Source organism: Bactrocera dorsalis, chromosome 2, assembly GCF_023373825.1.
Source record: "Bactrocera dorsalis isolate Fly_Bdor chromosome 2, ASM2337382v1, whole genome shotgun sequence".
In the NCBI taxonomy this organism is placed as follows: Eukaryota; Metazoa; Arthropoda; class Insecta; order Diptera; family Tephritidae; genus Bactrocera; species Bactrocera dorsalis.
The window spans coordinates 104,684,137-104,710,910 of record NC_064304.1 but is presented as its reverse complement, the minus strand read 5'-3'; the positions used below and the strand labels follow the sequence as shown (position 1 = coordinate 104,710,910).

The window sequence follows — 26,774 nt, the reverse complement described above, 5'->3', positions numbered from 1 at the left end:
TTAAAGTAATTAATAATAAACAAAACTAAAATAAAATAAAAAAATATGTATTTGTAAAAAGAGAAATGAAAATTAAAAAACCCAAAAATTTTACAATTTGAAAAAAAATAAAAATTTTAACATTTGAAAAAAAAGAAAGACAAATGAAAAAAGAAATAAAAAAGAGAAAAAATTAAGCAAAGAAATATAAATTAAAAAAAAGCAATAAAAATGAAAAAAAAATAAAAATGAAATAAAAAATATAATAAAATAAAATAAATAATAAAACAAATATGAATTAAAAAAATAAATCATAAAAAAATTAAAAATATAAAAAACAAAATAATAACAAATAGAAATTATTACATATTGAAAAATAAATATAAAAATTAAGAACATTTTTTTAAATAAAAATAATTAAAATTAAAAAAAATAAAATTAAAAAAAATAAAATTAAAAAAAAAAATATTAAAATTATAATAAAAAATAATAATTAAAATTAAAACAAAATGAAAATTTAAAAACATATTAAAATTAAAAAATAATTCGATTTATAAAAAAATTTAGTTTAAAATAATAAAAAAATATTTACAATTAAAAAGAATAGTTAAAATTAAAATAAGTAAAAATTTAAAAAAGAAAAATTATAAAAATTAAAAAAGAATAAAAATTAAAAAAAAAAAAAAAATAAAAATAAAAAAAAATAAAAAAATTAAAATTAAAAAAATTAAAATTAAAATAAAAAAAATAAAAATTAAAAAAAAAAATTTAAATAAAAAAAAGAAATTAAAAAAAAATAAATAAAATTCATTCTAATTCCCGCCACTGCCCGCTGATAGGAGATTTCACTGCATTAGTTAATAACTTCAAAGCGAAATATATCTCGTGTTATATACATATTTTTTTTTTATTTATTAAATTCAATTACATACATATTATTTCAAAACGTACATATGTATATGATAACAAATTTTTTTAGTATTTCAATATTGATAAGAATTAACTCAACCCCTGCGCAAGAAAACGTTCAACAAAGAATTTATTTTCGATTTTATAAAACTAAAATTAATACTAAATATGGAAATATGTACGTATTATGAGTATGAAAATACTTAAATATATATGGAGACGTATGCGAATATTTACTTATTCAGAAGTATTAACATAACTGGAATGCGCATGCGCATCGCTGTTACTTCTTTATCACCATAAGTACGCCGATATCATTTTCCAAATTTGTGATTTTATAGCGACGGCCTGCGGGGTAAATAAACGTACATTAATTAATGTTGTATGCTAAACGCAGTTGCGCATGCGCGCCTTACCTATATTAATGGCTACCATATCACCAACACCGAAATTGGCGCTTTCACGTTCCGTGCTGATCTCAAATGAACCCGTAAGAACAACAAAGTGCTGTAAAACAAATATTGCACTTATTAAATGGAAAAAATAATGGTATTATTATATAGATATATATTGATAAAAGTATTACCAAATGATACTTCTTCGCACGCTTCGAAGGCTTGCACTGCAGTGGCTTGAAGCGCAAATAGCCGAGACTACACTTATCATCCGTATCGTAAAAGGCATAGTCTATACCCTCCAAATCGGTAAAAAATAATTTACCGGCAGTGGCTAGAAAGAAAAACGAAACACAACCACAATTAAAGTCAATGCATCAATCAGCTGTGTTATGTTGTATGACACTCACAAGGTCGCATATCCATAAAGACTTGTCGCTCATTTGTGGCCGATTGCAAATGTGATACATTCTTCAGCCACTCCAGCAACTCTTTACGATTGCTTTCCGTCGTTTGCTTTGACTCACTGTTCGCTGTACTGGTCGACGCCGAACTTGTAGCGGCCGAGCTTGAGGTTGCGGCGGATATGTCACGTGTTCTTAAACGACGCAAACGTACACGCACAGGTCGTAAGCGAACATTACTATCTGTCGTCGGAGTCGAAGTGCTCGATTCTGCACCATTCGGCATAGTCTCCCCGTCGCTCAAATTGTTGGCGGCATTTTTCAATTCATCAAACATTTCATTGAGCTCCTCCAACGATGGCGGTGGTGGCAAATAAACGCGACTACACTCCAACAGTCCTGTGCGATTTGCGGTGTCATCGTCCGGGATTTGCTCTGCTGCTTCCACTGCGTCAGCTTCTTCTTGCTGCTGCTGCTGCTGATTTTTTTTAGCACCTGTAACTGCTTTCCTGGGTCTGCCTCTTTTTTTCGGTATCGCAGTTTGCTTTCCTGTTGCTCCAGTCTTTTTGTTCCTATTTGTTGTGGTTTCCTTGGTTTTAGTTGTGGTTTTAATGTTTTTGTTAATGATGGAGGTGGAAGTGCATGGTAAATTGTTGTCATTTGGCGCTGGTGCGACTGCCATTGAACTTGCCACCACTGCTGCATGGTCATCAGTTTCTATGGATGTTTCTGGAATTGCTTCCAGCTGTGCACTCAACGCATCACTTTCGGTATTTTGTTGTGAGTGCACGGTGCTCGATGTTATATTCGTATCGCCAAGGTAACTAAATGCTGGCGCTTGCGCGATCACTGTTTTTTTAGGTTTACGAGTCCGCTTCTTGACATTAGCATCATTTACTGTGCTAGAGGCGACTGGTGTGCTCAGATCACCACCTCTACTCGCGTTACTGCTGCTGGAGCTTGTTCGGTTTGTTGGCTTCTTTTTAGTTTTATTTAATGACGTTAAATTAAACAATGATTTCAAAAGTGCATGTCCATTCCAATCGGAAGTACTCGGCGCGCGTTTCGATCGACGTAAGCCTGTGTAGTGCAAACCAAAATTTATTTTTATGTAAATGAAATCAAATAGTTGCTAAGAAATTAGATATTTCGAGTGTATTAAAATAAAAGTGGCACTTACCTTCGGTGTCATCTGTGCGCTCAGTTTGATTCACATTGCTGGAGATGTAAGTTTTTGAATCTTGTGGCCTTCGTTTACGTGAAACACGTGGCGCAAGCTTTGTGGGCTTTTTGAACAGTTCATCATCCTTTTGGCATACAACTGTGGTGGCAGCGGTATTATTAGACGCCGCGGATAATGTGTCGGCCTTTGCACCATTCGCACTAATATCCATTGGTTTGTCGGAAAATGGCGTTGGCGGCAAAACAAATTCTTCCGTTGGCAAGCTCGGCAGTACAAATGTGGAAACACTCGAATAGCTCAGTGGCGGCGGCGGTGATGGTATTTGTATATTGCTTAGCGGTGAGATAGCTGGTGGCGGTGGTATTGGCTCCGTTAGTGTCGAATTTTTTTGAAAATTATCTTTTTCACTATCTGAAGCCTCGCTATCTTCGTCAAACGAATCACCTTTATTGTACAGCGAACGCTTGGACTTGTTATACTCGCGGCGTGTTTTAATACTTTCTTCTAATTGAAAATATTTTCTTGTTACTTCAGGCTAAAATTAAGCAAAATATTTTTACAAGTGAATATATATTATTGTGATATACTAAATTTAATTTGCAATTTTTCGTCATAATATTTTTTTCGAGTTTGAAATTTATTTTACAAACAGATTTTTTTAATTGAAATTTACAAGTATTTCATCGAATCTGTAATAAAGGCCTCCGTAAGGACCTTTAACATGAATAAACGAAGAATTGTGCAAATTTTCATATCTTTCCGTGTTGTGGTACGGGCGCTATGAGAACACACAACGAAATAGCGTTTCATTTTTATATATAAAATGAAAGTGAATACCATAAAAATGTATTTTAAACGGACAGCACGATTATACCAACTTGTAAATGGCAAAATATTATTTGAGGTTAAGTACGTTTCTCACATATTTACGGTAAACAAGAAAAACGGTAACTTCGACTCTACTAAAGCTATAATAGCATTTACATGTGTATTTCCTATATCATAAGAGGATTAAGGGAAACGTCGTGGCAAACTTAATATACCCGGTTCAGAATATAAATATATGATTTTGAGTACCCTTGCATCATATTTGCGAAATAAAATTATTCACTGGTTATATTAAAACACTGAAAAAAAAAACTTTGCGCTACAATTGTGTGTTCTCATAAACATTGGATAACAATACCGCACATGCCAAAAAGTCGTTTCTAAGAGATTGAGACACACGTACACGTAAAGAGATTGACACGGTTAACCGTACTTTCTTCTACGATTTTTAACACTTGAACATTAAGATATGCAATTCAAAAAAAGCTTACACATTACCGCTAAATTGTGATTTCACTTACCAACGCTTCTGAATGTTTGCTTCGTTGACGCGTTTTTCTCGCCTTTGTCGTATTTTGAACATTATTAACTTTGGTTTGAACAAAAGTAATACGTTCACTACTCGAGTCATCAACTAATGAGTTGTTATAACATACGCGCTGTGTCAATTGTAGGAGTGTTTGGTGCAGTGCGTTTTCATGGTCGTTAGTATTAACTGCGTTAGGTGCAGCAATATCGACACAAGAATTATCTTTAAACGGTTCAGGAACATCAGGCGTAACTGTAGCATCTACCACATTATTCTCAGTTTCCAAAACTGCAACAGCAGCATCACAGTTATCCTCAGTTCTTGTAGCCACTCCACCTGCAGTATTATCCTTTAATAGTGCCGGTGTTATAGTTGCATTGTCCAAGAAAGCACCGTCTGCAGCAATAATAGTATTATCCTTGAATGCTGCAGGTGCTTGTGGCAGTTCATCTAAGATGATTTCTTTAATTACCTCAACTACTTCAGTCGCTAGTGGCGACTCGACCGTACTAACTTTGTTTTGATTTATCTCATCGTAATCCGTTTGCTGCTGCACCTCTCCCCGTAAACCCTCAGTGTTACCCAATAATTCACGACGCAAAATTTCCAATTGAATTTCTTCTTCAATTTTCAATTTCTGCTCGAGGGCCTGTTTGTTGGCACCTGACGATTTTCGCAAACGTTTACCATTCATTAAACCCATCGAATTGCGTTTGCGCAAATCAAGAATTTCATGATTTGTTAGACGTGCCAAATGCGCTTTCAACTCATCGGCAAAGAGTTCGCCGTTTTTCGGTGTACTTGGTGCTTTATTTAAGGGTCGTCGTCGCCTTAATTGTTGTACTTTTATATGTTCGACAGGTTTAACGTGTTGCAAATTAAGTGGATGCGCTGGCGGTGGTCCTGATTCGGTTTCCGTATCACTTGTGAGTAATGGTGATGACGCGAACGCTTTGGTGGATGATTGGTGAACACGTGTTCGCAATGTGCGTTTAATTGTCCGCCGATTACGCTTCGTCGTCCGTGGTTTTTCAGTGGCCAGATTAAGTGGGCCACTTTTACGTAAGATTAGCCTTTTATTCACAGTGTAATGCATATCTGCCTCCTCATCTTCATCATCAGTTAAAAGCTGTGACATTGTTTTCTCTGTAAGTGAATGCATAGTGCTAGGCGCTTTATTTGCAGTTTCAGTGGGAACTTTTGTTCTATTATTTAATGTTGTGCATGTGGAGGCATCATGATTGACAAAACTTTGTGGTTTAACAAAATTGGCTTCCAAATGAGCTGAGCGCGTAATTCGACGCTTATTGCTTTCGTTTAGCAATATCGAATTGACTGCTGTTGTGTTTGGTTTGCTGTTGTCGGCAACAGCCTCTTGATTACCGGAGGGTCTTGTTACATTCTTAAATTGTACTGAGTCTGTCGGTAGATTAGTTTTTGTTGTTGTGTTGTTACACGTAAAAGTAGGGTGATTTATGGGATGTTTAGGACTATTGAAATTGCTGGCACCATTCAAATTTGCCGCTGTTATTGTATGATGCTGTGTACAATGTGAATGCGAGAATGTGACGCCGTGTATATTGTTGCGTGATATTGCACCGGTTGTTTGATTGGCCTGCGCCTCGGACTGCGTTACTTTATCGCCCTCACATTCAGGATTAGTTTCCTTTCCACCTATCTGTTTGTCTGCTGCTGGTGTTGGTTGCGCATTGTTAAAAGTCTGATTTACGGGTATAACTATTTTTGGTGCTTGTAAATTTGAGTGCCTTAAATCAGTCAGTGTCTTTTGCACTTCCTGGAGCAAAGCCTCGGTAGCAGTCATATTACTTTTAACAACTTCGTTATCAGTTGATGCCGGAACAAGTGCTTGTTGTAATTGTTTTTGTGGCAGCTGCAAATCTGTGGTATTTATAGTAGACTCGGGCGTAACGAGTGTGTGTGGAGGATTTTCAAAACTTTTGAGTTTTTTTATTGTCTCTTCTAGTGCTTCAACCATATCTTTTATTAATGGCTCCTGTTGTTGTTGTTGTGCTGCATTATTTTGTGTGTGTTGCAATGATTCTTTATTTGGAATGCAAGCATCTATTTCCGGTGTTTTCGGCCTATTTAGTGAATTATTTATCCGTGGTGGTGTTTTTAATATATTTGCAGGTGGTGTATGATGCATTGGTGTACTGCATATTGCTGGCGACTAAAAACGATAAATTTTATTAAGGCTAAGTTCAGTTCAAAAATTTTCTGCTATGGGGTTAGGGGCAGTCAGAATTTTCAAATTAAACTGATTCATCCTATAAATGTTATCTGAAAATTTGAAGTATTTCCGACAGATACTTTTCGAGTTACTCAATATACATATCGATCGCTATGGGACGTTCGTGTAATGCTTCAAATGCTATTTTCTCCAAAAATTATGTTTTCTAAACTGGCTAATACTCAACTAATTAACTGTTGTTTTCCCCCCGAAAATATTTTTAAAACTATTTTGTTTGCTTTCGATTTTGGATGAATTCACAAGGATTAGTAACAACAAGTAGCATGTATTTCTTTTAAAATTATTATTATTTTTAAGTACTATAAAGTTCAGCCGAAAACCTATTTATTAATGCTATGATTTTATAATTTTAAATAATTACTTAATTTGTCTACCCCTAACCCCTAATACTTACAAAGTCCGATGAGCAAAGTGTACTTTCGAATTCCGAAAGTAAAGTTCGGCGACCGTTGTTTTCTAGATTTGAGATACGTTTCAACACTTGTCGACGGAGTCGATCGCCACTTCGAAGACCACCACTACGCGACAACTTTGATCGTGGTGTTTTTGGTATAATAGGGCATGGTATTTTTGATTGTTGAAATGTGCCAGACCTAGCGCTAACTGCTAGCTTTTCCCGTAGGTTGGGTCCTTCCAATAGCTGTGGAGAAACTGGGATCATTGGCAATAGTGGTTCTTCCATTTGTTTATTTGGTTCATTTTCTTCTGCTAGAATTGAGAGCTGCAAAGCTTCTGATATTTTCGATGGACTTCTTACTTTAGGTCCTATTGTACATTGCTCCGTTGGTGATTTCACAGGTGATATTACCATACTTTTAGTTTCAGGACAAGTTTTATTGTTAGCCATTGGTAACACAACTGGTACAGAAGAATTAGAAAGCCTTCCATTCTGCTCAGTATTTAATGATTCATCTACAGTTACAAGTGATTGTGGTTCATTTACTTGTGAAGCCTTTTGCTGCAACACTTCTTGTTCAGGAGACAATTCCAACTCCTTATGTTCTTTATTTTGAACATCGTTCTCTTTATCCGCATCCTGCGTTTCTGGTATGACACATTCACTTTCATTTTCAACCTCAGCTGTTGGCACTGGTGGTGAACTTATGCGCTTCAGACGTACATTTAAACTAAATCTCTGTGGTTCAGTATCGAAAATTTGTTTCACACCATTACGCACCGCACCACTTTTTTTCTGCAAAAACTGTGCCAAGCGATGACCATCGGTATCGTCAAGATATTCCGAGAATTCGCTTATATTAAAGCAATCGGATGTCCTGCAGGGATACAACTTGGTTAGTATATATTCATATCAATGTTGAAATTTGTGTATATATTGAGAAAAAATAAAAAAATACGATTATAAGCGAAGCGACGCAAAAATCACATATTTATAGGAGATAAACACGAAGCAAACACAACTACAAAACAATTTGTCAATTCCTTTGTACGCACATCACTTTTTAAAATATATTAATATTCGTATTATGCTCAATATATATATTTAACGCAGCACTTACATATCACAGCAGTTATTTATAATTTCTTGATCTAGAACCAATTTTTGTTGATATAAAAAATTATCTTCGATTCTCTGAAGCTTGTGTTTGGCCTCCACAGAGCCGTTACTGCGCCATTTTTTTAAAATGTCTTCACGTTGCCACTGTCTGTTCGTGCAATGAAATTCCACGCATTTACAACAATATGTTCTCTATAACTTTAATATTTACTGTTCAAGTAATTATATTTAATTCTTTTTTAAAAATGTATATTTATTTAATAACGTTTTATAATATATATACCTGTATGAACAATTTTTTAGTGTGCTGCTGCTCAAAAGCAAATATATAAATTATTGGCAACGCTTGAGTGTATTCCGTTTGTCGTGTGTATGAAACACAGCTTTAACCTGCATGAGAAACATTGGTAGTAAAAAAAATTGAACGTGTAATTTATAAATTTTAATCTTATGACAAATAATTCCAAGTAAAAAAATGTTGTATACATTTAGTAATAATATACATATATGTATATATATATATATAATATTAATTATTTCTAATACATTTAATATTTTCTATCAATCGATAATGATTTGCCCAACAATGCGATTTAAGAAAAATAGCATAGTGGAAAATAAATTTAATCCCAAGAATATAATTAAAAATTAAATTTTTTTTCAGATTTAATATATTTGCGTGTTTCGTACTTACTAAATTTTTAATATTTACAATTAAATTTTAAAACGTAATCGAATTTTTCCCCTATATAATAATAGTTTAACCCTTTTTATGGTGGAGAAAAATACTTGAAAACAATTTAAAAAAAAAAATACCTTGCGGAACTCCTCTGTTAATTTTTCTCAGTTTTGAGTTTTTAGCTCGAAATAGTATGGATGATTGACGAACGCCAAGTTGGTTCATAGTCCACCTCTTCAGTCCTGGAGGGAGCAAAGATTTTCCGATGTCCACAAAGGTGGTTTGCTAGGCTCAGGTGGTGTATGAAGGTCGGTAGTAGCAAGGTCTGAAGTATTTTCACTACTGAGGAAAGGAGAGTTATCGTACGATAGGACTTCCCTTTGCTGGCGGGTTTCCCAGGTTTCAGTAGTGGGACCACACTTCCGATTTTCCTCACATCAGGTATTTGAAGAGGTCAGCGACAGGTTGAGGATCTAGATAAGATAGCTTTCTTTCGCGGAGCTTAGATGCTGTAGCATCTGCATGTTAATTCCATCAGAGCCAATGGATTTGGACTCTGAACCTCCTCATCGATGAAAGTAAGTGGTGCATAGTCTTCTGGCATTTTGCTCAGCCGTCGAGTAAAACATTATTGGCTTTGCCTACAAAAGGGTGTAGTGTAAATTGCCGACTAAAATAGCTCGCGCACTCCTTTGGGTTCAAAGAGGCATGTCCATTGCATTAAATTTCAACTTTGACAGTAGTCCAAAGCTTACTCACACCGGTTCAGGTGCTCCATCCATTTTGTCTGCTTGTGTTGGTTTACTATTTGCTCAATCTCCAAATTGAGATCTCTGATTCGGGGATCACAGGGACCGGTATGGCGTAAGGTGTCGCGTTCAATCGCTAAAACAGCTGCTTTTCTCCGAAATTGGAAGAAGTTGAGCATGACAACATCTGGTTCCAACAAGATGGCGCTACGTGCCACACAGCACGTGCAACAACCGAATTATTGCAAGAAAAGTTTGGAGATTCGATTATTTTAAGAAATTGTGACATTGTATGGCCTCCAAGAAGTTGTGATTTAACACCATTCGACTATTTCTTGTGTGGTTGTTTGTAGTCATTGGTCTTAAGCAATAAACCGGGCTCTCTTCAAGCTTTAGAAGTCGATATTGAACGTGACGTACCCACTAAATCAAGGGAAAAATACTCGTACATTGAGTTCATCGAATTCGTTCCTACAAAGGAAGTCGTGGAGATCATTTAAATGATGTTAAAACTTATTTGCATCGATTGTACTTCACATTAAACAAGAAACATTAACAATTCTTGGAAAGAAATGATTTCACCCTTATTGCAACACCCGTTACGTATGTATGTATCTAGTTCAGAGACTTTTAGTGTCAAGATCAGACTAACAACTTCAAGTAGATAACTTACAAATGCAGTTATCTCTGCTCAACTTTGTAAAATATTGCAATTTATCTTATCAGCACTCCGTTAACTGCTGTTACTTAGTATTTTATAGTTTTTCATTTAAGTAATTAGTAATAAAGTTTTTATGTGCAGCTATTTTTGTAAAGCGTGACATACATATTGTCAACTAAAATACAAAATAACATAACAACACTTTTCATAAGCTTGCAGACGAAGGAAAGCGATATAATAGAAACCACTCATATTGGAACAAATTGTGAGTTTTGGTTATAAAGTGGTTATATATTGGTTACATATTGATTACATATTGGTTACATATTGATTATATATTGGTTATATATTGATTACATATTAGTTACATATTGGTTATATATTGGTTACATATTGGTTATATATTGATTATATATTGACAGCTGAAGCTGAAAATATTACATATGTTACATATATGTATGTAATATGATGTAGTGAATTGTTAGCAATAAAAAACTCAATTTAATTTTTTTTAATTATACGTTGTTTTGCATTTTAGGTGACGATATGTACCATATAAAATGTGGAAACAACAAACAATCATTTCGTTCTAGTTCCAAGTGTTGATAACCTAGCATGTGCTGCCGCCGGCTGATCGTTCAAAGTGATAGCAGTCACAGTTATTTCGATTGTCATTGTTAACAAGCCTCTCAACGCCCAGTAAACACTACGGAATGCGATAAATTTGAGCTGAACAGCCATCTACGGGATATCTCTCTATATACACATGTACCTATAAGCAAAGTCCAGTTGCTCAGAGAGTGACTAGAAAAAACCCGTTGCGAGCCCTTGCTATGCTTACGATGCTGTTCTACTTGAAAGTATTGAGGTAGTAGTCTCTTAAGTTCAGAAAATCAACCCTTACTCTAGCCTCTGCTGATAAATCAAAGCTTCGGAGGCAGCGATCTTGGCAGATTTTTCCCAAAGCTTATTAACTACGAGACTTTGCGAAAGCTGACAATAAAAAGATGCAAAAAAAACCAAACCTTCCGAGAGAAATAAAAGCTCGTCCAAACTATCAACAAAACATTGTCAATAGAAAAACGAATAAATATTTGTAACTGTTTTCTGGGTTGTATCAAATAAACAATGAAACAATAAAAATAGAATACTGTAGACTCACGTGGCAGACATTCAAATATAAAACGTGAGCAGAAAGTTAAACAAAAAAAAAACGAACGTCTTGCTATATTTTTAATCAAATAAGAGGGAAAACTATAAAATTTGCTAACAATGAAAGACTACAGTTTTGCAGTCATAAACATGTAGGAAATAAATAAGAAGTTAAGTAAATATTATTTGAGAGATCAGTGTAGTCGAACGTCTCACGTAGCTTGATATTAAGTTTGTGCTGGCATTGTTTCCGTACTAGACTATTGGTTCGTCAATTAAATTCTCCCTCGTTGAGCATACAAACCGCCGAAGCTATGGAGACTTTTATTAACTTCCTTCTGCCGCTGCAACTAAAACCACATCATTGGTTGGGTCCAATATAACTCGCCACGTTCACTACGACTTTCAAAAGCAGATGAGCGTCTTCATTTCCAATGTACCGGCCGCTCAGAGTTCGAATTAATCACTACAAAACAGGTTAGATCCCAGACAGCTCAGAAGACGACTTTGACTTATTGGATCATCGATCTCTTATAAAGGGTCATCCACTTCGAGGTTAACTATTTTTTTTTTTAAGAAAAAGTACAGAAACTTCAAATTTAATGGGGAATGTTAATTATTATTCGAAATAATAATATTATTTAGCATTTATTCTTTGAAGATTATCTCTTGCAAATGTTAGCCGCAGCTACAGCCTCAGATGGTCCATCCCTTGAGTCCAATTTTCGATGATTCAGTCGAGCGTTTCAACAGGTAACTGGCGAATGACACTCGTAATGTTTTGCTTTAAGGCCTCTAACGAAGCGGGATTGTCCGCATAGTCTTTAGCCCTTACATTTTTCGAAAACATGAAATTAACTGCTCACCGAAGTGTTCTCTCAATAAATTCATTGATCGTTGTAAATTCTCTCAATAAATCCATTGCTTGATGCGATTTGTGGGCAGTGGCGCCGTCTTGTTGAAACCAAATGTCGCCGAGAGAGCTTCAATTTTGGGCATCAAATAGTCGGTTTTCATATTAATTAAGTTAAGTTTACTTACTCAGAAATGGGCCTCATCGCCATAAAAAATTTGGCTCGAAAACGTCGGATCTTCTTGGAACTTCTCTAAAGGCCATAGAGCGAAGTGATGTCGCTTGGGTAGGTCGAGCGGCTTCAGTTCTTGCACAAGCTTTCAGCTCGAGTTGTTGCTAACGGCTCCGAATCGACACTGCGTGGTATGGACTGTAGACTTAATTGTCCCTCAGATTCAGTATGGCTACCGTCAAATAGCAAGAGAAAACAACCTTTCTAAACTTATGCTTGACAATGCCGAGCAAGCTTTTCATTTGCAATTTCGGGATATGTTCACTATATCTATGTACGATTTCCAAATATATGTACGTAATACTGAACGAAAAGACGCCCCTGTAGGAATTGATGCTTAAAGGTGTCCGATCAAGATCCGTGTTCTCCTAAGTGAAGTAGTCTAGTAAGGGTTTGTCTTCTTATCTCATTTATGTAAGTCATCGACGCAAGTAACTTTGAAGGTAGAAGTCATTCGCTTTACCTTATCGGTCCGCAGGAAAAGTTCGCATTTTCAATTTCCGCCATGCGTAAAACTTATTATCTTGCTGTTTATCTTATCACACCGATCAATACATACATATACACATTGCTCATGTACCATATATAGATGAACTACATGTCCAAGTACATACTATGTACATATAGTATGTACATTTGTCTGTCATGTCTTTGCTTGTTCTGCGTGAAAGCGAACGTTGGGAAATTTCTTTGCTTATTTGAACTTCATTTCAATTCCCGATCGACTTATTCAAGCTCAAGGTTTCGAATCTCTCACATTCGCTCACGTTGCCTTGCACTCTTTTGACTTTGCTTATTGTTTTTGCTGTTGGTGTCACGTTTAATCAGCGGATGCTTCCTGTGCATTGCGATCCATGCGGGTCTGCAGTTAGTCACTGTCGGCGGAGAATCGATTGCGAAACATCGGTGTGCATATTTAATGTCGATCGCTGTTTGTGTGCGCGCTGTTTTGGTGCATAAATTTGACCGTTAAACCCATCGGTTGGCACTTTCATTTGCTACTCACATTATATGGGCAAATACGTCCGTATATATGTAAGTATCACTCATTTTTTTTACCCTAGTGTAATATGTTTTACAAGGGTAGAATAGACTGGAAATATCAGCGATCCTTTCTTCCGTCAGATCGTTCAAAAGTGTCTAAAAAATGTTCGGAAAAACTTTTGAGTACCACTAACAACTACGATGCTCCCTTTAGAGCCAAACCGCATTAGCATATCTGAGTAAACTTCGAGAGATCTTGCTCCCCATGTCAATAGACTTAAGTCTCCAGACAGTTCTTATAGACGGACAAACCCCTAACAGTTCAAAGGGGGTGACCAATAATTAATAGAATATTCAACCGTGCATCTGTTCAACCATATCCACACACCTTCAATTTGTACATATACTTATCACTGGAAGTGGGCTAACAATCAGATATCATAAGAAGAATGAAGCCATGTGTAGAACTCAACTCGGGAGCGACCAGAAAGGATTCTTTTTCATACGGCTCAAGCAGCTCACTACTTTCGGTCTTAGACTAAGTATCCTCTGGGTAGCTAACGAACATCCGTTTGAAAGCGAGCTAAATTCAGCGAACATCCCCTCCGCAGGATAGTGCGCTGGGTTTGGGACCAGCTTCGTAAAATGAAAATGAACAACAAGCTTCGGATAAAAGACGGCCATAGCAAGTGAATGAAGGACTACAATTGGCTTGAGGCTAACCGACTTCACCGGTGCCCTAAATATGGTTATCTGTAGTACTAGATTCAAGCATAGAAAAATTCATAAAGCTATCTGACTGTCTGCGGATCGAAAAATTACCAACTAGAGCGATAAGTCTTAAGTCATAATTATTACAATAGGGACTACCCGAACTTTAAAGCTATTAATATTTCGGCTTTCAGTTTTTTGGTAAGTTATCTAACTGTGCATAGTTTGTACGATTGAAAAATTACTCCCGAGTTTGTTAAAGAATTGAGCGGATCACTTGTAGTTCATCCTTTGCTGTCTGGTAGGCTATGGGTATATAGTAGTTAAAGAGCTTGTGGGTTTCCGTTATACTTATAGCGAAAACTAGAAGCGAGAAAAATATAAAACCCTTAGTCCCTTTATGACTGAGAAGCTTTATCAGAAGTCTTTGATGCTTTCATTTCTCTTCAACCGCTTTTACTTTATACCTAGAAGCTTAATTAAATGTTCCTATGAGTAGGAATGCTTGGATGGATGAGAACACACCAGCTTTGAAAGTATTATATGCAGTCGGAGGAAGCAGAGGAAGAGTAAAATCCTTAATCCGTTGGAGACATCTGGTGGAGAAGGTCCTGGCTGCACTTGTTAACTCAAAACGGCACTAAAAAGTGAACAGAAAGAGGTTAACTCGGCTATTATCTACGCCTACGCGAAGAAGAATGCGGAGGTATTCTAATCTCGGTTCGCCGAGCAACCTCTCTATGGTGCAATTCCGCTCGAGACCGGCGCTATCTTACTTTTTATGTTATGCGCTTTCATTCCCTTGGTAAAGTCTTAGATTTTCTTGCGCTTTAATTGCCATTAGTTGGCTTTCTTTTTTAGTTATAAAATACATTGCTGCCAATGCTTACATACATACATATATATGTATGTATATATGTACATATGCGCATATAATGAGCAATACTTTGAAGTCGTTATGTGGTGAAAATTTGCCATTGGCTTTTGCTTCCGCGCACGAAGCGTTGCAATTGATTTGGGCTGGTTGGTTGCGAAATTCCAGCTGTCACGTGGTCGAGACTTGTGACTCTCAATATACATATGTATATTCAGCAACCTCCACTGCATTTCGGCGGCCGGTATCACTATCTGATTTATTTATTTGTTATTTTTACACAAACATACAAACATACATATGTCTGCATGTTTCTTTGTATGTATGTATGTATATAATCTCTAACGTCTGGTGTGCACATCACGAGTGTCTGTCTTTTATTGTTTTGCCTTACTTTTGATTTGAATTAAAACTTTCATGACAATGTGCAATGAACACTTACAGATATATAATACAATATATTTCGTGCATATATTTCGCAACGACAACGGTGGACCGGTGTAAACAAGCGACAAACAGTGGCCTGTACACGTGAGTACCCATAAAAGTGGTGAGTTTATTGATCCCGTCGTAAGCTACCTGCCCACTTACAGATGTACAATGTATGCAAATAGTTGTTTGTAATCGTACATGTATGTATGTATGTATGTATGTTTTTGCAAGCATAGCGATCGCGGCGTTCTCTAATATAATACTTGTATATATGAGTACTCATAAAAGCACTTAGAAATGCATACAGAGAACTGAACAGATTAGATAATGCCCACCGGATGTAAGTCGATTCTCGTTGTTGTTTTTTGGAGCGAGTGCCAGCCTAACATATGTAAATATATTCAGACGTATCTACACATAGTGGAGTTGCAAATTTTTATTACTGTTATTATTAAGAAAAGAAAACTCTTCTGCACCCCGTTCTGAGCTCATTATTACATTCATTTGTTATAAGTTTGGAATTTTCGCGGACTTTTATGCCCTGAACAGGTTTTGCAACGAATATTGTAATACCCAGACTTTATAAAATATATCTTATTCTGGGCCTAGCGGAGCGATGTGATCACTATTTGGAAACATGGATCCAAGGTACTTAAACCTGCGTCTGCAGACTGCTGTGGAGTCAATTAGTAGGTGTTCTGGAATTTCAGACTGTCCTGTCGCAGAAACGGCAATTTACGCAAGAAGCTAGGCTCATGTTGTGTAAATGCTTCTTTAGCTTGCAGTGACCATCTTTAAAATTGTTCCGGTTACTTAGTCCCAACTGTCGTGGGAACGGTGCCGCTTGACTATCCCTAAGTATGGTTATGCATTCGTTGCGATTGTTGCGTTGAAGGTTTATCCCTATGCACCGACTTATGGCAAAGACTTCTGCCTGAAAAATGCTCGGAATACTTCTCATAGGCATGGAGAGCTTGATGCATGGGTCTGCGACCCTGCTCGATTCCCTCCAACGTCTTCGAGCCATCAGTGTACCACTTGATCGAGTTATCTCTAAGCAGTAGCTCGAGAGTAGATCGTCTTATAGAAATGATACCGTTATACTTCGTTTGTTGCCGTGCCGTTACAGGATTGTTTCAGAAGCCCTCTCCTATCATAAAAGTTTTATTTAGACTTAGGTTTTGCTATGAATGGGCGCTGAGCTCAGCTCGCACCAAGCCGAACTCATGTAGTTGTTAGAAATAAGATGAAGAATTGTGTCAGGGTCGGATTTCTGTCGCTGTTTAAGGGAGTCATTCCGGGTGATGGCGGTTTTTTCGGAATTTTTCGTAGTCAAATGAGTAAAGTATTGAAATTCCGAGATTCATCGCTTTAATAGCACCCATGAACCAAACAGGTAGACAAATGTCGGCCATGATTCCAATAAACTGGCTAACATAAAATCAAAAACACAAATTGGATGTTAATATGTGAGTAGATGGCTATCGTATTAGGTTGGTAAAGTTTCAGATAAGTTTTCATCGAGGTCATTCAACAGTAGGCCCAGCAAACGTGCTGTTTCGACTGGGTCGGACCATAGGTAGAGGGGTGTCAGATGTGTAGGGTTAGCTGGGCATGAAAACAGGTGGTTAGAGTCATGCGGGGACTCGTTGCATGCGGAACATAATTTTGATATGTCGGGATCGATTCTAGAGTAGGAGTTTAACATGTAGCAGTATCCAGAACGAAGTTACGCAAGAGTCACTCTCGATTTTCGCGGCAACTCGAGCTCGTCATCTGTAATGGGTGGTGGTTTGACTCCAATTACGGCATTCACTGAAAGGGAGTTGGCAAATGTGTTTATGGCTCCACTGTGAATGGCGGTCAGGGCATGTCTGAAATTAATTGCGTCCGAAGGACCTCTTGATACTCACAGGAGGCGATTCCACTTCAAGCAGGTAATTGCAGGGATGATTTCTACGAAAACACCTCAGCATAAACTGCTTGGAGAGGAGTTCATTATGCTTATTGGCAATTCCCAAGACAGCCGGTTCTACATTACCGGAATCGACCCAGATCTTATCCGGTCTAGAGCGAGATCTAACCTCGTTTGGACCTTTCAAGCACTGACATGTGTGTTTCTTGTATCCTCGAAGATTGTGCTCCCATTAATATTTGTTATCTTCAGCATACTAATTTCCTACTGGGTTGTATTAGTTTTTCTGCAAGATTCGATTTTTCTTTCTATCTAAGAAGACAAAATATTTCGTCTTACACTTACTTTACCTCAACCATTTTTCACACGCTCTTCGGATGTACATATGTATGTATGTTTGTACTCAAGATCAACGTCTGCTGTCATGTCTCTATGCCATGTGCACTACTTTGTTGATATGTCTGTAGTTGAGGTTGGAGCTTTGTAGACAAGAAACAACAACGTCTTTATAGCTTTTCTTTGTTCGTCTTATTCGTATTTAATGTTTTTTTTTTTTTAGATTTGGAATACTTAATGGTGTTTGATGCAATTTTGTTTTTGTTTGGTTATTAGGTAGATACGATTGTTGTCGCTTGCTTTGTGATCGCTACACGTGCTGCCAATTGCGACATACACACATACATACATATGTATATTATGTATAGATATACTTATACGCATTTAGATATATGTATATGTATGTAACGGGTGATCCAAGTAGAGTTACTTATTCAAAAGACTTTTTTTTAACAGATCACGCAGTCATGTTCACTCGGACTGACGTATGGAATGACTTGGAGCTCTTGAAAAGTTCCAATGAGATCCGACGTTTAGTGCAGCGATGAGACCCATTTCTGGCTCAATGGGTATGTAAACAAGCAAAATTGCCGCATTTGGAACGAAGAGCAACCTAATGAGATTCAGTAGCTGTAATTTCATACAGAAAAATCAAGGGTTTAGTTTGGTTTGTGGGCCGGTGGAATTATCGGTCCATATTTCCTCAAAAATGATGCCGATGAGAACGTAATTGTCAAAGGTGAACGTTATCGCGCCATGGTAACTGACTATGCCTGAAATTGAAGCTCGACATTTGGTTTCAACAGGAAGGCGCCACATCACACCCATCAATGGATAAATTGAGAGAACGAGAGAGTTTCACGTTTGGCCGGTCGATTGGGGATATGTAAAGCCAAAATTCTATGCGGACAATGTCTCTTCGATTTAGCTCTTGGATTAAAATAACTCGCGTCACCTCGACAGTTACCAGTCGAAATGTTCGAACGAGTCATTGAAAATTAGACTCAAAGTATGGACCATCTGAGACGTGGCCGCAGCCAACATTTTAAAGAGATAATCTTCTAAAAGTAAATGCCAAAGAATGATCTTTCGAATGATAATAAACATTACCCATTAAATTTGAAGTTTCAGCGTTTTTTCTTTAAAAAAGTAGGAAACCTCGAAATGGATCACCCTTTATGTAGGTACCTGTATATTAAAGTAGTGCCAAGCGGAAAGCAAAAGTGAACATGTATGTGTGTATATTTGTAGATACAAAAAACTGAAACAAAATCAGCACATAGTAGCACAACAACAACAATAGCAATAAAACATTTAAAATAAAGTGATCTGTCTGTATGTTTGTTTACTTTGGTCTGGACGCCACTCAAACAAGACCTGCACACACACACACCTAGCACCGATGCACAGACAGCGAAATCGTCGAAATCGTACACTTAAGATAGCATAGCAAGAAAAAAGTTTGGAAAAAATTAAAAAAAAAACGAGCAAACTGTCTGCAAATTGTGTTTTTTTTTCGCCATGCATAATTCGGTTTGCACATGAGATGCCTTTCCCGACTGGTTTATTTCGCCGGCCATTATTTCGCTGGCTCGTGTTTTTGGTTTCTTTACTTTTTTGCAATTTTTTTTTGTGGTTCGCAGCATGCATAGCGCGTATGGCCATGGCGTCTGGCACGTAGTGTGATTCCCTCTCTTTGTCCCCTTAGCAACTTAGAGCGATCACAGCGGTAAATTGGGGAATGTGTTAAATGTTGTCTCGCATCAGTGGTCAATTTTCTGCTTTTACTAAGTCCGTATTATTTCTATTTATAAATTTTCCACACGCTTCGCTTCGCAAATGTCTACAGTGTTCAGTGTGGGCGAACCACTAAATTATCGCTTTTGTTGTTAGAAGTGGAAGTATTTATAGAATCGGGTAATCTCAGCCGGATAATTATAATAATCTCTGTGTGAGACAACAATGCCATCAATAATTCCTTGTAGACTAGTTTTCGTCACATAATAAAACGGTCCAATTTTTTGTGGGAACCCTTAGTTAGAACAAGTGGTGCAGTAAACTGACCCACTGACTTCAGAAAATACTATATTCATATGCTATTCCGATCCCATCTGATCTTTTCTTTGGAGCTTACAGCCTTAGGCAATGATCCATGCCGCCAAGAAGATATCTGTTCAAGTGTTAAAGTACTCCTTACAAGCATTTGATGTGATACTATAGTGGTATGATAAAGCAGCTTTTTGGTCATAAAAGCATGTGTGAAAAATTTCAGATTGATATCTCAAAAAATGAGCGTCTAGTTCGCGTTTATGAAGACGGGCGGATGTGGCTAAATCGACTCAGCTCGTCACGCTAATTACTTCTATGCGTATGAATAAAACTGTTGATATGATGAGTCGGTCGGAGTCGGAGTGTTCGAGAAGAAAGCTTTGCAGAAGATTCCAGGTCTTTAGCGCATTGGCAACTTCGAGTACCACAATCGATAGAACGATGAGCTGTTCGAAGCATACTTGATATTGGCATACAAGTAGTTCAGCGAATCAAAAGACAGCGGTTGCGCTGGCTAGGTTATGTTGTTCGGAAGGAAGAGAGCACTATAGATTTGAATGTTTTCGATTCAGTACCCGAAGATGGAAACAGAGGATGAGGAAGACCTATATTCCGTTTGAGAGATCAGGTGGAGAAGGAACTTGCTGCACTTGGTATCTCGAATTGGCGTCATATAGCGAAACGAAGAAACGACGAATAAATTTTATAGGCTCTCCAAAGTTTCTTTCTGAGTGTTACAAACTTCGTGGTAAACTTAACATACCCAGTTCAGGGTTTAAAAACGGTCAAGGCCTGACCATTACTGGGTTAGTTTCATTTTGTGGAAGGTGGTTTTAGCGAATCTCTGTCCTTCTGTTATGGCCTCATATAGGTTTTGTCCGGAAAGTAATAGGACTGAGTCGATTTAAAAAATTTATTGAATCAATCGTTACAATTCTTTAAAAATTTTTAAAAGAGGCTCCTTCTTCGTCGATGCAGCGCTGCTACCGCGATTTCCAAGCATTGTAGGCGTCACGTCTCTGGAATGTCAAGTTTGAGAACAGTTAAGTTAAATATATACCTGAAGATATATATTTGAGGTGATCTATTTTCTTTAGAAGGTTGCTATAACCATTGCTATACGAGTGTATAAAAGGTCGCTCTTCGCGATTTTATGCGAACGGACTTTAGCTTTAGATTTTCGATTAATTTAAGAAGGAGGAAGGCGGTTGACTGTGTTGTAAAAACGACGCTATAACTCAGAGCCATCTTTCCGAGGCGAGTCGCAACATTCCGGAATATTATATAATAAGCACATTAAAATATCAGAGCTTATAGTGTTACATAAAAAATTATTTCAATCCACTCTCCATCTCAATAGTTTCAGCTCCGTGTAATGCTTAGCATGTGTTAGGGAACCGGCAGAGTGGACGATTAAAGTCGAGCCGAGTGCATTTTTCCATTTACTCAACACGTGAATTTACGATCGGCTTTGCTTTGAGCTTCCAACCTGCGGGCACCTTTATGCGTGTTATCATTTACGAAGCTGAAATTCGAGAGAAATTCGTTTCGTAAAATTAATTTAGTTATGTGTTAGCTTGCACTACCACGACGACCACATGTTGTGCATCGTGTTGGAGCCACGATTTGCTGTTGCAAGTTGCATGCTTCGTTGCCTCACATTCAAGCACACAGGCTTTTGTGCACTATATTTAGATCCGTCGGCCTTGGATTTTCGTCATTTAGCCTTTAACATCACTCGCCTTCACTTGGAATGCATTCAAAGTGGGGCTGCTAAGAAATTAATGCGTTGCATGGTCAGCACCACGAACACTTTTGACATATTACAAATATATGTTCGCCCATGCTCTTGCATACATACATACGCATGTATGTGTATTTTCTATAAGTATGCTTGTGTATGACCATAAATGGGCCAATAAGTTAAATCAAAGGGTTTATTCGACTTTTGTCGGCGATGTCTCATCGAACAACAGTGGGTTATTGTGGGGTTTGCGCGAATAAAAATGGAAAAAATTGTATTGAATTGCATATTTTATTAAAATATAAAAGTAATTATCATAAAATAATAGTTTCAAGAAAAGTTCGACATATATAAGTTTGTAATGGCACTCAAAAGAGTTGATTGGATATTTCTCCAGCTCTGCTGAAAATAGTCTGAAAAAATAAAAGGTTTGATTACTTTTTGGCCAGTTCCAGACAATAAATCTTTCAATTCTATTTTATGAAACTTTAGAGACACAATCATATACCTATTGAAGGTGTTTTTTCGAAAGATCATCGATTTCGGCAACAATATCAGCAGAGACGATTTAGGCAGACCTGTCTCTCAGTGTATACACGAATTAGTCCCTCAGTTTTTAAGAAAGAGTCTGAATTGATTTCGAATACCTATTGTTATCTACAAAAAGTTGCTTTTTTGGAGTCACTGATATCGTACCAGTATAGATTACAGCTGTCATACAAACTGAACGATCGAACTAAAGTCCTTGTGGGGAAAACTTTTTTATTTGACAAGGTAACTGCACAAAAATTGGAACGAAATTTCGTTATAAGATATCGCAACAAATTTTGAAGAAATTGTTGAGATCGGACTACTATAGCATATAGCTGTCATATAAACCGACTAATCAAACTCAAATCCCTATATGAAAAACATTTTTATTTAGCAAGGTGACTTCACAAAACTTGGCGTAGACTATTATCCAAAGAAGTGCTACCATCTGCGAACTAATTTTTCAGATCGGACTACTATAGCATATAGCTGTCATATAAACTATACTATAGGAATCAAGTGCTTGTATGGACAACTATTTTATTTGACAAAGAATCTTCACGAAATTTGACATAGACTATTGCCCAAAAAATTGCTACAATCTCCGAAAAAATTTTTCAGATCAGACAACTATAGCATATAGCGGCCATACAAACCGACTAATCAAACTCAAATCCTTATATGAAAAACATTTTTATTTGGCAAGGTAGCTTCACAAAATTTGGCATAAATTATTGTCTAAGGAAATACCACAATCTCTGAAGCAATCTTTCAGATCGGACAGCTATACCATATATCTGCCATACAAACTGGCCGATCAAAATCAATATAAAAGCCTTTTTATAACACTTCACGCTATACGGAGAAGCGCGTAAATATTTTTCTTGTTTTATTACATTGAATTAATTCATATATTAAATAAAGATACTTGCTTCAACACACCAAATCACTCCGACTCCGCGCAAAGTTACATAATAATGAAATCAAGCGAAACAATTACTGGCACTCTTACAATTGTTGTTGTTTTTATTATTGCTGCTGTTTTTTATTTTTATTTTTATTTCATTTTTAATTTCCTCTTACAATCGTATAATTACGTTAAGCTTTAACTAAAATTAAATTAATTGCTCGCACATACAAATAACGGCAATAAAAAGTTATATTCCCCAACAATTTAATTCATTCACAAAACACACTGTAGCCCGCTTGTGAGTGTGTGTGTATGTGCGTGAATGTGTTCCCCTATATTTGCTTTTGTTTTTGTGCTTTTTAGAGGCGCTCGTGTGCACCAACATGCATAAATATTTCGCGTTTCACAATAAAATTCGTACACACAACAAACACACACGCACATAAATACTACCTTCATTCATACAAGCCTATGTGTATGTATATGTATGTGTAAAGACGCTTTAAGGTCAAGGTGTAGGTGCGGTTGGTGAAATGGTTTACACGTGCGGCAAAACGGACATTACACTTCTGCCAAATTCGTTAACTGTGTGTGTGTGTGTGAGTTTGAGTGTGACGGTGTTTGCTGGTGTTGGGGGAGTATCTACCTATGTAAGTGTATAGGTATGTATGAGCGCGTTAGCATTGCGAAAAGAAGGCCCACAAAGCCACCAGCATAAAACGGAATGAAATTAAAAGCGTATTATGACAATATACACTCAACCATACATACGTACATACACAAAAGCTAACATGCATACGCACATACTTGCATTCCGCTCGGCACATTAACACCACACATCGCAGTCGGGGTGGTTTGTTTCGGAAACGGTGCACCAAGAGAGCGTACCTCACTATAGTCCCGCGGTAGGGTGGGGGGGTCTTGTCTTTCATACACATAAATATGTATATTTCGATTGTGTATATGTGTGCGCGCTGAGTGCTCTGTGCGAGAGTCGTAGCGGAAATACTTGTGTTTGTCTCTCGAAGTTCACTAACTGCTGTGGTGAGTTTCGTATATACAACACGCCAGTGTTGCTGCTGCTAAGTAGCGTTTGTCAGGCTGAAATTTACTTTGGGGGAAATTTTATTTTACTCCCGTTTTATATCGGTCCAAACGAAAATTCCGAGTTCCGATGAATTATATAGTGTATACATATGGGTTATGTGGATATGGGTGTTTGGGTTAAGGTATTAGTTTTTATTTCAGCAGCGTCTTTTTCAAGATGTACCAACCTTACTCAGCCGAGCTTTTGCTAAAACGTTCTAATTGTCGTAGAATACTTGGTAATCCTTATTCAAAAGTAGAACTTGCCAGGGAAAAAGGTGTGTGTAGTAAGCTTATACATTCATAGGTATGAATGAAGGTATATAGGCCAGATCTGGCCCCAGTGACTATTTAATGTTCTCAGATCTCAAAGGAAGGCTCGCTAGAAGAAACTTTCGTCGAATGAAAAGGTGATCCCTGAAACTGACACCTATTTTAAGGCAACCGACAAAAATGGTATCAAAAAGTTGGATGGTCGCTATAATAAGTAAATCACCCATGAAGCGAATTATGTTGAATAAAATACAAAATTTCTCAAAAAATATGTTTTACTATGAAAGACCGGTCCCCCTTTCAAAATAATGACATACGCGACGGTATAGTTAGTTAAGTTCAACGTTTGATCTACAAGATTTTAACAGTAAAGGTCTAAACTGCCACAAAAAGAGAACGGGTATATGAAATTTAACTTCCGACAGGAGAAAAGAACAGCTAACTGTTCCATTCAAGATTTTTACTAAGAATATAACACCAAGCATTTCTCTATGACTGGAAAGTGTAGGTTGATTTATAATGTTAAAACGACTAGTGTATCGGGAAAGACTTAACCTAGAATCCCGTCGGAAATGCCCTAAGACGAAAAGTCATACAAATTGACCGATCCCACTAAAGTTTTTGTATGGAAAGTAAAAGTGCTCGTCTATCTCTATTATGGTGAAGACAGGCTTTTTGCATATTTTCTTAATTTTTATGGTTTACGGTGTTTAATAATATAGGATTAGTAATACTTTCAAGACCCAAAGGACGTCTGTGCTTTTTCCAAATCGAAAGCTCATATTTTTTGCATGGAAAGCTCAAAGGGTCGTTTTCTCAATGTTTTTTGTATGAAAAATTCTTAGGGCCGTTTTGTCAATGACTGGTAACCAGCCATCTGTTGGTTAAGTTCTGGTTAAAAAAGGAAAAGAAGGAATCTTAGTTAAGTTAGCCAAAATTTCTTTACCGAAACAATGAGTTTTATTTAAGTCAACCAGAACTTAACTGACAGCTGGCCGCTAACCAGACATTGAGAAAACGGCACTCGGCGCTAAAATGTGTGGTCGGCAACACTGATTTCACCACTTTGCAGCCCATTCACATCAACACGGCCAATACAAAAGCGTACGCTGCTCGCGGCTACACCACACTCGCGTTAGCTTGTTCGTACATCACACATCGTTTTAGACGGGTTTCCTTCGCATTCAAACGGTATCGCCGATGCAAATTCTAAGAAAACGAAAAGTCTACCAACAAAACCTAGCAATTTTTGCGACCATAAACAAAAGGCCAAGCAAGAAGCAGAGTGTAAACGGAGGGCACGGGCGTGCAACCAAACATAAACACAGCTAGAAAACACATAACGGGTATTTTGGCATCGGGCGCGTTTAATTCGAGCAGCTGTACTAATTTATGAAAAGGTGAATGGATAAATATTTATCAGAGCCAAAAAAGAGGCACATTGAAATTTAAATAAAAAAACATACATACATATATGTAAATTGCATATGTATGCATGCGTATATGTAAACCGAAGAACTTTGGTGCGGTTATAGCGAAAATAGTGTTCCAAAAAAAGCCGCTTAGCGTCTGGTGGGTCTGCCTTTGCGAAATTTTGCAAAATTTACCACAGTCGACGCACACGCTGCTACACACATACATAAGTACATGCAGTGGCGTTAAACAAGTTTTGGCGAAAAAGTGCAAAACGGAAAGAATTTGCTTTTGTTGCAAACCGATTGTGAGACCAAAAAGTGTAAGCCAAAATTGTGGTGTAATTCCGTGTTTAAAAATAGTCATTCAGCAATAAATCGCTTGCTGTGTCAGCGTGCTACGGCCAAACACAACAAAAGCAACACAAAGGAAAAGCATAAAAAGTTTTGAAGAAAGAAAATAAAAATCAAAAATAAAAATTACAGGAAGTGCAAAACATACAGCAATAAAAGCGAAAATACATTTTGCAGCGGAGCGTTGCATGCAGCAAACGTCGTTCAAATAACGCTGTAAGTATTTTAACCTTTAAGCAGCAACAACACACACACACACACAGTTGTAAATCCCATAAATAGTGTTGAAAAAGTAATAAATGTCTGGCGGTAGACAAATGGCGGCTGGCGGGGTGGCAACGGACGACACGTGCCGCTGCCGTCAGGGCCATTTTACAAATACAAACGCAAAAATATACATTTGTAAATCCCCAAAGTGTGCAGTTAATTCCTATTCGCGTGTGTGTGTGCGTGCGACAGCAAACAAAGCACAACAAAGCGGCAGCGACGACGCGCAGCGTTGTGGCAAACATTGTACTCATTTCTTTAGCTTTCGTTGTTATTGTTGTTGTAGTTTTCGTTTCTGTTTTGACGTAGGCTTTTGTCAATTCGCTTTCAGCGATGCATTCAAGTTGCGAAGCGCAAGCAAAGGCGAATGAAAAGCGTCTACAAATATATGCGTATATTTCTGTATATAAGTTTACATATACATATATATTCTTATGTATGTGTGTATATATTATGCCCTGAACAGGGTATGTTAAGTTCGTCACGATGTTTGTGACAGGCAAAATGGAACCATAAAGTATATATGTATGTATGTTATACAAAGCTCAATTGAAA

The 26,774-nt window shown here is 37.2% G+C and overlaps 2 protein-coding genes and 1 long non-coding RNA gene across 5 annotated transcripts in view; 1 reads left to right on the top strand and 2 right to left on the bottom strand.

Moving 5' to 3' along the window:
- Positions 1-862: 862 nt before the first annotated feature.
- LOC105222494 (uncharacterized) lies at positions 863-8,249 on the bottom strand. Its single transcript, XM_011199843.4, has 8 exons — positions 8,017-8,249; positions 6,894-7,773; positions 4,220-6,418; positions 2,868-3,405; positions 1,694-2,767; positions 1,475-1,617; positions 1,305-1,395; positions 863-1,236 (listed from the first exon to the last, which is right to left on the bottom strand). Coding segments are annotated over exons 1-8 (4,992 nt in total). The 5' UTR covers positions 8,019-8,249; the 3' UTR covers positions 863-1,171.
- Positions 8,250-10,382: 2,133 nt separating this feature from the next.
- LOC125776858 (uncharacterized) lies at positions 10,383-13,063 on the bottom strand. Its single transcript, XR_007422031.1, has 3 exons — positions 12,298-13,063; positions 10,877-12,239; positions 10,383-10,810 (listed from the first exon to the last, which is right to left on the bottom strand). It is a non-coding gene; the product is annotated as an uncharacterized LOC125776858 (long non-coding RNA).
- Positions 13,064-13,236: 173 nt separating this feature from the next.
- The window catches only part of LOC105222495 (uncharacterized), a 56,784-nt gene continuing 43,246 nt past the window's right edge, over positions 13,237-26,774 (top strand). Inside the window, exon 1 of one of the 3 annotated variants that reach the window (XM_049450503.1) lies at positions 13,237-13,376. The gene's annotated coding sequence lies outside the window, so the exon portion shown is untranslated. Of the gene's footprint in view, positions 13,377-25,292; positions 26,169-26,774 lie in introns of those variants that run through there. The other 2 variants (XM_049450502.1, XM_011199844.3) reach the window with 2 other exon arrangements.

Coding starts and splice junctions, on each gene's coding strand:
- LOC105222494 (XM_011199843.4), bottom strand. Junction 6,419..6,893: donor CACTTTGCTCATCGGACTTT/GTAAGTATTAGG, acceptor TATCGTTTTTAG/TCGCCAGCAATATGCAGTAC. Junction 1,396..1,474: donor GTGCGAAGAAGTATCATTTG/GTAATACTTTTA, acceptor TTTGTTTTACAG/CACTTTGTTGTTCTTACGGG.